Source organism: Saimiri boliviensis, chromosome 4 (genome assembly GCF_048565385.1).
Source record: "Saimiri boliviensis isolate mSaiBol1 chromosome 4, mSaiBol1.pri, whole genome shotgun sequence".
Classification (NCBI taxonomy): Eukaryota; Metazoa; Chordata; class Mammalia; order Primates; family Cebidae; genus Saimiri; species Saimiri boliviensis.
This window is the reverse complement of record NC_133452.1, coordinates 151,325,343-151,337,622: the sequence shown is the minus strand read 5'-3', so window position 1 is coordinate 151,337,622 and position 12,280 is coordinate 151,325,343. Positions and strand designations below refer to the sequence as shown.

The following is a 12,280-nucleotide window of genomic DNA, read 5'->3' as shown; positions in this document are numbered from 1 at the left end:
TTGTCTGTCTGGGACATGGCGGTGCCAGTTCTTGGGCTGCTCCCACAAATTCCCTTGCAGGGAAGATGTGAATGCTGTGTTTACAGAGGAGGGCATGGTCTTCCACACATCACGTCTATGGGTTGACCCACCTGAGATCGTGTCTGGGAGAAGGCTATCTGCTTCTGGCCACTTCATTCCCACCCAGTCCCATCAGAGTGCAGCAATGTGCCTGCGTACATGTTTCTCACAATTCCTGGACCAAGGGTTGATGAAAATGCAGCCAGCCTGGGCTGTAGATGACTTGCTGCTGTATGGTACAAGAAAACTCTGGTCCCTGAAATGGACAGAGTGAAGGCCGGACTGTTGAGCAGAAGGCCCCAACACACTCCATAGTTTCTATCGTCACCTACGCAATGGGCAGAATCATTATTCCAGACTACTTTTTTTTTTTTTTTTTTTTTTTTTTGAGACAGAGTCTCGCTCTTGTCACCCAGGCTGGAGTGCAATGGTGTGATCTCGGATCACTGCAAGCTCGACCGCCCAGGTTCAAGCAATTCTGCTGCCTCAGCCTCCCAAGTAACTGGGATTACAGGCCTGCACCACCACGCCTGGCTTATTTTGTATTTTTAATAGAGACGGGGTTTCACTATGTTGGTCAGGCTGATCTCGTAAGTCCTGACCTCAAGTGATCCACCCACCTCGGCCTCCCAAAGTGCTGAGATTATAGGTGTGAGCCACTGCGCCTGGCCCAGGCTACATTTTTAAAAAGGCCCTTAACCCTCCAGTTCCTCATGGCGACCAGAGTAGAATCAAGAGGATTACCAAACAGAGCTGCATTCTGACACCTCATCTAGCAGACAGAGAAAATGATTTCTGATTGGCATCACTGCTTTTCTTTTCTTTCTTTTTTTTTTTGAGACGGAGTTTCACTCTTGGTACCCAGGCTGGAGTGCAATGGCACGATCTCGGCTCACTGCAACCTCCGCCTGCTGGGTTCAGGCAATTCTCCTGTCTCAGCCTCCTGAGTAGCTGGGATTACAGGCACACACCACCATGCCCAGCTAACTTTTTGTATTTTCAGTAGAGACGGGGTTTCACCATGTTGACCAGGATGGTCTCGATCTCTTGACCTCGTGATCCACCCGCCTCGGCCTCCCAAAGTGCTGGGATTACAGGCTTGAGCCACCGCGCCCGGCCTCATCACTGCTTTTCTTAAACAAAAAACTCAACCTCAGATTATTCTTGTTTTCTAAATTGGCAGTTTAGGGCAGTGAGATATGTTTTGTGACATCTTTTTTTTTTTTTTTTTTGAGATAGACTCATACTGTTGCCCAGGCTGGAGTGCAGTAGCATGATCTTGGCTCACTGCAACCTCCATCTCCTGGGTTCAAGCAATTCTCCTGCCTCAGCCTCCTGAGTAGCTCAGATTACAGGTGCCTGCCACCATGCTTAGCTATTTTTTTTTTTTAGTAGAGATGGGGTTTCACTATGTTGGTCAGGCTATTCTCGAACTCCTGACCTCATGATCAGCCTGCCTCGGCCTCCCAAACTGCTGGGATTACAGGTGTGTGCCACTGTGCCCAGCCTGTCATATCTTTTTGATTTGTGCACTATTGCTCTCCTGAGGTTATGCGGCTGCTTTGTCTTTTGGTTTGGTGAATCCCCTGTTGGGTGCTAGCAGCACTGTCCCCTATATGGAAGGTCTGTGATGAGCCTGAAGCCTCGTGCCTTCACCTGTCTATGCCTATCCAGTGCTATTCTCTCTTGGGCACAGCCTCCTAGGCTGCTGCTGCTCCTCCTGTAAAGTGGGCACAGTATTATGTGGCTTGTGTCTTCTCCAACTCAGTGGCCTCTCCACAGATTATCTGTGGCCTCTGGGGAAAGGTATTGGGGTCCCAGCACTCTGTTACGGGACAGCGGCTGAGGCCTGGCTCCAGGTCTCCCTGTAGGGTCCCCAGTGGTGAGCCCAGCGAGACACCCAGCAGATGGCCCTGCCACCCACTCTCCAGCTTGCCCCTCGGCTTACTTTGTCGGCAGCGGTGAGGCGGGTCCACGGCTTATCTGCCCTGCGGTCATAGTCCTGAGCGTCAGCCACCTCCACATAGTCACTGAAGCGGATGAGGATCTTCCTTTCCCGAAGCTCTTCCACCGTGGGCCTTTGACTGAGCTGCAGGGAGGGAGAGAGATGGACCCAGTCAGCCAGAGGGGTCGACCATGGCACTTGGTCTTGTCTGTGAACTTGCAGGTGTGGAAAATAAGGCAAGGCAATGGATGGGACACACAGTGAGTGAGGGGCGGGGGCGGGTGGTGGGTGGGGGGGACCCAAGTCTCCTGACTTGGAACTGGGACCTTTCTAGGTCCTAAGAGAGAGCTTTGTTATCCCTTACATACCCTCTAGGCCAAGCTCTAATTTTTTAAGAAACTTAAAAAAAACCAAAAACCTTTTGTTATGTAAATTTTCAACAGAAGGAAGGAGGTTAATATAATGAATTTGGTGTATTATCCCCAACTTCAATTGTCAACTCTCAACTACATCCACACGTGGATTTCTTTGAAACAAGTCACAGGCATCATATCATTTTATCTGTGTATATTTCAGTACAGAATATGTGAAGATTAGGACTTTAAAACATATTCACAATACTGTTTATACACCTATAAAAATCGATAATAATAAGCAGTCTCTGTCTTCATAACATTGCTGAGTCCCGGTCTTTACCATAAGTTTGTCTTTCTGTTTGGCTGTGGGCACCTGTTGTGGATTTTTTCTTATCTGTCCTACTCCCACCAGGTGACAGGGACATTCTACAACGATTCTGTCTTATTTTGGATGTGAGTCCACATCTGTGTGTCACATTGAGTCCTTTCTGCAAGATGGGTTTGCACTTGTGTTTTAGATACAAAAAAGTATACGTGCAAATGGTATGCAAACTCGGGGGTATGCAGGGATGGGAATCTGATGGCTGAAGAGGTCAGCTCAAACGTTACTGACAGCCCTCTGCAAGAAGTTCAAGGGGAAGGTCAGTCAACAAAGGTGGAGCTGAGTAAGTACAGAAAAAGGCACATTTATGGAGCAGCCCTTCAGATGGCTCATGATGAAGGGCTGCAGGAATGTGGAATGAAACAAGTAAAAGCAAGATGGATAATGTATTTTACCATCTCCCGATATTATCCATGAATACCCTTCCAATACTTCAGTAACATAAGGCTGACATTTCTATTATATCTTCCTGTCACCAGGTTTATGCCTCCTGGAGCAACACAGTTGCTCTCTTTAGGATGCTGCCAATTGATGTTCCACCAATGTTATTTAAAAGCCATTTTCCCTCCGAGCCCTAGACTATGTGTAATTCTATTACTAGAAGATACAATCTGATAGAATCTTGCAACTCAGGCCCACAAAACAAACACAAGGGAGTCCAAACCACGCTGGGGGTTCCGACTCCGCATCAGACAGCTGCCAGACACCCTTGGCTGATGTGAGAATGTTCCAGCTTGCTCCCATGCTGGCAGACCACAATTAGAAGATGGCTGGAGGATAGCAGAGTGGCAGATACTATCACACCCTGGACAGGGCCTGGGCAGGCCTGCAGCTCCCTCTTGGCCAAGGGCAGGAAGCTCTGGGGATCAGGGTTTCAGCAGGCTCTGGCTACCCCTTGCCTAACTGCATGTAGCCCTCCCGTGGCTTTGTTGGGCCGGACAACATTCTGGCACCAGTGCGGGCCTGTTGCGGGAACCCATAGGCTTCCCAGGCTGCTATGGCTGTGGTCATCGTAAACAAAAAATAGCGGTCATCCTGACTCCAAAATGTGTTCTCTGCAATGTGAGTGCAGGGAGATTTTGTGCTATAATTAAAATACGTAAAAACATGCAACGTTTGCCATATTTACTTTGGATAAACAGACTCCTACTCAGCATCCTGTCTGTGCTCCACAGGACTTGCTGAGTTTACCCCAAGAGGCTGGACAAAGTATTCTTTTCTTTTTTCCATTTTTCTTTTTTTTTAGATGGAATCTCACTCTGTTGCCCAGGCTGGAGTTCAGTGGTGCAATGATCTTGGCTTACTGCAACTTCCACCTCTTGGGTTCAAGTAATTCTCCTGCCTCAGCCTCCTGAGTAGCTGGCATTACAGGTGTGCACCACCATGCCCAGCTAAATTTTGTATTTTTAGTAGAGGTGTTTTGCCATATTGCCAGGCTGGTCTTGAACTCCTGATCTCAATTGATCCACCATTCCTGGCCTCCCAAAGTGCTGGGATTACAGGCGTAAGCCACCGTGCCCAGCCCAAGGTGTTATTTTCTAAGTGCCCTATGATGTAAGAAAAGTTGTTAAGCCCTGACTTCCAAATTTCTCTTCCTGGAAATTGTGACCTGGATTTTACTATCTATGACAGAGTCTAGATGAACTGCAAAGTAAGCATAAACACTGCAGGTCAGTGATTGTTTATTGTGTCTGAACATTGTGGGGCCTTAGATACCGCCTTTCCAATTGAAGACCGCACTGTGCCCAAGTGCTCAGAAGGAATGAGTGAGGATCAGCTGGCTGCTGCCCCTGACAGTTACAGTTGGTGCCCAGACCCCAGCACCAACTAACGGCCACCAGGATGCCCCTCTGTGTGCGTGGGCTCATGCCGCTGACCACAAAGGGCTCAGAAGATGCAACTTTGGCCTGGGGCTGGCTGTAGCCCTTGGGGCATCTGGCACCTGAGCCCCTTCCTTGAATGCTGCAAAAATAGTCTTTGCAGCCAAAGTCAGGTTTTCTGGGAATAATGGGCTGGTAGGAGGAGTAGGGGGCAGTGAGTGGTAGCATTTGTATTGTGTATTGCAGCAATAATATGTGCAACCAATTTAAAAAAAAGGGGTGGGGGTGGGGGAAGTAACTTCATTAAGACCCAAATTCTATTTTCTTTACTCTGTCACCCACTCTGGAGTGCAGTGACATGATCGCAGCTCAATGCAATCTCCACCTCTGGTGTTCAAGTGATTCTCCTGTCTCAGCCTCCCGAGTAGCTGGAACTACAAGCGTGTACCACCATGCCTACCTAATTTTTGTGTTTTTTAGTAGAGATGGGTTTTCACCATATTGGAGAGGCTGGTTTCGAACTCCTGACCCTTATGATCTGCCTGCCTCAGCCTACCAAAGTGGTGGGATTACAGGAGAGAGCCACTGTGCCTGGCCCAAATTCTACTTTGAATACAACTTAAAACCAAATGTATTTTTTTCCTTCCTCCTCCTTCCCAGGCATGTATCCATCCATTCATCCACTAGCTAGCATCTTTTTTTTTTTTTTTTTTTTGAAGGGGAAGGCAGGCAGGCATGTTGTTTTTTCTTTGTTTTTCTTTTGTTTTTGAGACAGAGCCTCACTCTGTTGTCTAGGCTGGAGTGCAGCGGTGCAAACTTGGCTCACTGCAACCTCCGCCTCCCAGGATCAAGTGATTCTCCTGCCTCAGCTTCCCGAGTAGCTGGGATTACAGGCATCCGCCACCACACCTAGCTAATTTTTTTATAGAGGCGGCGTTTAAGCTTGTTGGCTAGGCTGGTCTCGAGCTCCTGACCTCGTGATCCACTTGCCTTGGCCTCCCAAAGTCCTGGGATTATAGGCATGAGCCACTGTGCCTGGCCACAGGCATGTTTTTTTAAAAGGCAAAGCACCTAATTTTTATATTAGTCCCAATTTGGTTGAAGAAAATGACTGGTCTGTTGCTATCAGCCTCAGTTACCAAGTTTGATTTTTAATTTTTCTTACTAGTGTATTACAGTGAAATAGAACTTTATCGAAGAAATCCTTGGGCTGAGGGCAAGTCACTGAAAAGGAGCCACCATCACTGGCATCTGGTCTCGGTGTAATAAGGGTCCAAGAGGACAAGAACCTGCACAGGGCCAGGAAGTGATGATGTAGGTTCCCTACCTGCTGGCAGGCGTCACATCTCTGCCCGAAAAAGCAGATGCGGAAGCTGCTGCTCTGTCCTTCCAGCCTCTCTCTCAGAAGCAGTTATCCCCTTCTCTCAAGCTCAGTATTTCTAATTCCCCCAGCCAGTCCCAGAGAAGGGCAAATGATAAAATTCCAAGGCCATTTCCCACAGAGAAGAAAGGAGAGGTGAGGCGAAAGAGGCAATCACATGATTGTGGAGACCTGCAAAAATTACCAACTATTTGGGGTCCCCATCCCTAGTGTTACCCACCCTAGGGAGATGGGTACGGAAAGGAAGACTCTTTCTTTGCCTGTTGCCGCATCATGCAATTAGTCAGGTTCTCCATAAAATCATATCAACCTTGTTAAGAGACAGGAATTAAATAAATGTCTTATTTCTCTGTGACCATCTTTTAGTAAGCAACCTTAAAATCTGAGGAATTTTGGAGGTCCAGCAACCAATCCTGAATAATTTGATGGAAATCTGATTTAAACAATTTTTCCCCCAAGTGTCTAGATCTTTCTGTATCAGAAATGAAGGTTTATCACAGTGTCTTTTTCAAATCCCTGTCATTTCAAGGACACCAAAAAAAGCTAATGCATCTCCCCTGCTCTTCTCACTACTTAATCTCAGTATAAACTGTACCCCGAGTCCAAAGAGTGGGTGGGCTTAAGGATGTAAAGGGTCCAGCCTTAACAGGTGGGACAGCAACTGGTTGGTGAGGTCACTTAGCTTTTGCTCTAGTCTCCACCAGGCTGATGCCAGCCAGTCCTCTGGCCATTCAGGCACTTGTTTATCCTGCTCTTGCTAATTGGGTTGGCATTTGGCTTGTCACCAGGTATTTGGGATGCTCTCAGGGAGAGAAAGTGTTGAGAAATATAAACCATCACCTTAATAATTGGTATGATATTTCAGGATCTCTGAATCTCTTTCTTTGTGTGATATTTCTGGAGAGAAAAATCCACTAATAAACCCTTTTAAAATTAATGTTAATGGGCCTGTTAACTGTCGCTAAGATATGAGTATCTTTCTCTCAAGATGGTCACTGTAGGAGGCTGATTAAAAACACTTTGACTTTTTTTTTGGTCAGACAGAAGATAGTATTATATCTTGCATGTAATCAATTAATTAAACTTTTCAACATCATCCAGGAATAGCCTTAACGATGAGTTTATTATGAAAGAGGACACTTGGCGTGGAATGAATGCATGAGGGGCTCCAGCACACTGCCAAACCATCTATTTTTGGGGTTAAGAATATATTAAAATTCCAGTTTTATGACTTTTATCTATGTCCTTCTCAAACGTCTTTGAATTTGTCAGTACTTTCACAATTTAGCCTAATAAAGTCGCATAGTTCTTAATTCCTAGGGAAAGAATAGTATCAGGGTTGGGGGAAAAAAAAAGTTCATACTTTCCCGGGGTCTTAGCAAATAGTTGTGTAATATTTGAACTAGTAATTTTTTTAGGGGGCAGGGGAGACAGAGTCTTGCTCTGTCGCCCAGGCTAGAGTGCAGTGGTGCGATCTCAGCTCACTGCTCGACTCAAGCAATTCTCTCACCTCAGACTCACATGTACCTGGGACTACAGGTGCACATCACCATGCCCAGCTAGTTTTTGTACATTTATTTTAGCAGAGACAGCATTTTACCATGTTGCCCAGGCTGGTCTTGAACTCCTGGCTTTAAGCTATCCACCCACCTTGGCTTCCCAAAGTGTTGGGTTTATAGGCATGAACCATTGCACCTGGCTTTTGAACTACTGATTCTGATTATGAATTTCCCATTGCTTAATGGCATTATAGTGAATTTTTTAAAACAAAATATTTAGCGTAATCAAAAATATAACACAATAGCCATCAAGTTGTTTGGGAGTAGGTGGGTGTCACAAAATCAAACAACATTGAATGTCACCAAGCAAAAGGACTGAGGGTCATGAAACTGAGTGGAGAGGTCTTAGAGACAAGAGAGTGGTGCCCTCTAACCCAGGAGGAGAGAAACCAGGCAGCAACGAGGCCACGGAGGCCAGCAGAGGGCAGAGGCATGGTGGGCAGACCACCCTCTCCTGTGCCAGCTCTTGGCATGGAGAACTAGCTCACCTTTCGGGTTAGCCTTCTCTTGATCTCTCTCTTCTCCTCCTGTTCCTCTTGTTCATTCCGAGCTGAAAGAAATATTTAAGATGTTTTTTATTTCAGTTAACAGTGCTGTGTGTACAGGGGCATCCTTTGGACCTTGGCAGGCTCTAGGCTAAGCATCTCAGTTTGACAAAGGGAAGAGGGCGCTCCTGTCCCCTCCCCAAGCTGCCCTTCTCTTTATGGGGACTGTTTTCCAAACTACCTGGGTTGTTTCAAATTGCTCCTGAGCAGGTTGACTTTGTCATTTTGCTTTCTTTACATCACATGGAGTCTCAGGTCTCCAGGCAGAGATACTGGGTTGAGAAATGGGGCTACAAGGGAGGAAGGTAGGTTTTTATTTTATTTTTTAGACACTCATTCTCTCTCCCAAGCTAAAGTGCAGTGGTGCAATCGTAGCTCACTGTAGCATCAAACTCCTGGGCTCAAGTGATTCCCCTACCTCAGCCTCCCAAGTAGCTAGAAGTATACATGCACACCACCACACCTGGCTAATTTTTAAAATTTTTTGTTGAGAGGTTGGGGGGGTCTCATTATGTTGTTCAGGCTGGTTTTGAACTCCTGGCATCAAGCGATCATCCTGCCTTGGCCTCTCAAAGTGCTGGGATTACAGGTGCGAGCCACTGCACAGCCCAAGGAGGTGGGTGAGAATGTTGACACAGGGACACATGGGCATTTGGGGAGATATGAGGCTCCTTTCTTTGGATAAGACTAGGGCTCACTCATTCTCTATTGAGCTCCCAGACACTGAAGAGGGCTCATTGTGATGTGGTCCTTGTGTCTGGTGCCCTGTGGGGGTAGGGAGAGCAGAAGACCAGCCTCAGCCTGCTGCAGGAACAAGACAAGGCCGGGGGATTTTCAAAATGCTCACCTTTTACAAGCCCTGATCCCATCGATTCTTTGAATCTTCTGAGAAGTCCACAGAGCACGGGTGAGGCCAGAGTGTGGGATACAATTGCCCGCATTTAGACTTTTTAGGAGTGGCTCAGAAGAGTAGACTGCAGAGCCTATAAGCTTTTGGCTTAATATATGGGTGATTTACTCATCAGATTTTTAAAGAGCTGTGGATTACAGAGTGTGGGGAAGGGAGCAGATAGTTGAGGGGCAGAGAATCTGGGCTTATTTCTCCTTTTAAGCTAACTGGATGACTTGGGGTAGATCATTTCCCTTCCGGACCTTGGAAGAATTCCTTGATATCTATAGAAGCACAGATAGCAGCATAGCATTGTTGGACTTGAACAAAACTGTGGAAGTCAGCTTGTATCGAAGGCCTGTGATCCTCAGCCATTACATTTCAAATGGCGTTAGTAAAAGGAAACATGTTGATTTTGGCAGAGCGTGCATCACAACTGCCTGGGACACTTGTTTGCTCATTCTGAAAAATCACAGTTGTTGAATTATATTTCGGTAACTTCATTAGTTTGTTGTATTGGTGCACACATGAAATTCAGGTATGGTTGCTGACTGTCTCAGTGTGGGACAGGTCTTTAAAGAAGGACACCGCTGTGCCTAGAAAGGGGTGGGGACCGTCTGATAACTGAGTCACCTTCATGCTAAAGGTGACTATACCTCCCACTGGCACAAGTGGTGTGAGTTCAGAGCAGAACTCAGACCCCCGAGGGCCACCCCTATGGACATGATTTGGGCCCCCGACTACCTGTGGGCAGCAGGCTCTGCAGAAAAGCAGCACAAGAAACAGCCACATCTTGCTGTGGGCTGAGGTCATCAGAGGTCCCTGCTCCAGCCTACCCTACACTGCCTGAAACCGTCACCATGAGCGAAACTTTCCTTTGGATTTAGAGATCTTATCTCCCTCCTGGAGTTGTTTTTCTTTTAAATGCAAATTTCTCTTGAATAAAAGCCCATTAAACTAGTCAGCCATTAATAGCTCAGTATTAATCTAGCAGAGATAAACTGGGGAGCAGACAGCAAAACCCGGAAGCAGGGAGCCCCCACACAGTGACATTTGTACAAATGCAAATTTCAGTGGGATACGACCTATGAAACTAGCCAGCCGTTAATATCTTGAATTATTCTAGCAGAGATAAATGGGGAGGCAGACAGCAAGAACCAGGAGGAGGGAGCTCCCATTCGGAGCTGTCTCAGGTGGGAGGACAAACGGAAGGAAAGGTGGTCTGGATGCTGAGTCGCTGGGAGCAGCTACAGGGCACGTGGTGAAAATTTCAGAGGCACAGAATACTAGGGCCATGAAGGGCCTAGTGACCACCCAGTCTACCACTCCTGGTTTGTAATTGAGGATCTGAAGGCTCAGGGGTGTTAAGAGGCTAGTCACCCCCTTACTGGCTCAGTGGTTACACCGATAGGATTTTTCCTGTGGTCATGTTTTGCATGGGGCTGGCTCTCCTCATTACTAGCCTCAGACTTCTGACCCTACAGGCCCCTTCAGAGCTGTGGAGGGGGCATTCTGTGATGCAGCTGACCGAGCATGGAACTTTCATCTCCTATGTGTGCTTCTTAGGTTACTCTGAGGGGTGGGGCCACAAGCTACCACCTACAGAATCGATACCTTTAGCTCAAAGCCATTGACAAACCCAGGTTCATGAACTCTCAGGCAGAAGGTACCAAGACAACCCCATTAGGCAACTGGGAAGACAGGCCAGGAAAGGCCCACAATGTCATCATTACAGCTGCCACCATCAGAGGGTTCATTATGTGCTCAGAGGTGCACAGGGCCTCTCTGGCTGCTGGACAGAACAAGGGCTGTTCCCAGGGCCAGGCTGGGTGGGGCTGCAAACTAACCCAAGGCTCTCCCAGCTCCAGGGCTGAGCCATGACGTCTCTGTGCCCTGTTCCCCACCACCCAACACCGAGCAGTTCCTCAATGACTGAAAGCTCAGAAAATCAGATTTAGAACAAGCTGTTGGAGGATGTCGTCTTATACCACTAGAAATTTCTTGTTTAACAATTGCAATATATTACATTAAAAAAAATAGGAGCACACAGTTCCAGAATACAGGGAAAAATAAGAACTTATGGGAAAACAAGTTGATTTCTGTAAAGTTTCAAAACTATTAAATGATCAACCTGTTTGAATTGGTCAAGTAGTTCTTTAATTTGCAACTGTGTGGCCAGGACAAGAGGGATTAGGGAAGAGGATAAAAGAGAACCATGGGAACAATCTTCCACAACTCTTTTTAGTCCCCTGAATTTAAGTTCCCTGCTTAGATGGCGGTAAAAACCCAAGCTCAACAGACTTGTGGTGTCCCAGGGATCTGGGCAAACCACAGGCGGGAACTGATGCCTTTGAGAGAATCCAGAACTGAGCTGGGGGATTTTAGATCTCTTTCCAGAAACCGAACTCCTGGTGTGATAAGCACTATTTTCTGAAACCTAAATAATCCCCCAGAGGTTTTTAGCTTCTTTGAGTTTAGGCCTCAGGTCAGAGGCCACAAACACAGCAGGGGGCAGTGAGTAAGTTGCACAGGTTCACCTGGCTGTTTATCTTTCTCTCCAAAAATGGAAAGTTTATAATGCCTCAAGTACCAGATTGGGGCATAAAAAAAGACATCGTACAGGCCAGTTGCTTCTCTGACTTTGGAAATCCTTTGTAAAAGCTCTAAATTCATTATAGAGAATATTAAGCTTGGAAACTTTTAAGGGGTACCCCTTGGGCAGAAAAAAGTAAACATCCATTCCTAGAGACCTAGGAAGTGCGTAGGGCACACCTAGGACTGACAAAGGCCAATCCCCAAAACAAGTTCCACTGAGAGCTGAGGAAGTGGCAGTTGGCGTGGGGCCGGGAGGCAGGATGTTGATAAAGGCAAACTTGACATAAATGGACATGTGGGGACGTCGGGGGTGGGGGTGGGTGCTGCAGGCAACAGGGCCCCCCTAATCAGACCAGAACCCAGCACCTACCCTTAGCAGACCGCGAAATGCCAACCAAGTCACAAGGCTACAGTGAGCATAGCAGGATGGTAAAGTGAAGACTGTTAGTGTGGTTACAGTGGAAATACCCTGGAAACTCACACTGTGGTTGCATGTGACTGACTGGGCGGGGGAGTGGGGGGGCGGTATGCGTCTGTACAACACAGCATTTCTAGAAAACTCTGCATAGTATATATCTTTCTTTTCTGGACAGAAATTAGAAGCGTGTTGTGGGGTAGGGGGAACAGGGTCATGAATTAAGCCAGAAATATCTGTTGACTATCTTGAGTGTTGGTGAGAATGGCAGTACTAACTGAATAGAATGGTTTGATTTTTAAATTATTTCAAATCCACCACTAAACTCATGCA

At 46.8% G+C, this 12,280-nt stretch overlaps 1 protein-coding gene across 12 annotated transcripts in view; it reads right to left on the bottom strand.

The window, feature by feature from the left end:
• Positions 1 to 12,280, bottom strand: part of PHACTR1 (phosphatase and actin regulator 1) — a 600,452-nt gene that overhangs the window by 4,920 nt on the left and 583,252 nt on the right. For all 12 annotated transcript variants that reach the window (XM_074398444.1, XM_074398447.1, XM_074398445.1 and 9 more), the window contains 2 exons: positions 7,992 to 8,053; positions 2,009 to 2,149 (listed from right to left, as the gene is read on the bottom strand). In XM_074398444.1, the coding sequence (XP_074254545.1) occupies positions 2,009 to 2,149; positions 7,992 to 8,053 (203 nt within the window). The remainder of the gene's footprint in view (positions 1 to 2,008; positions 2,150 to 7,991; positions 8,054 to 12,280) is intronic.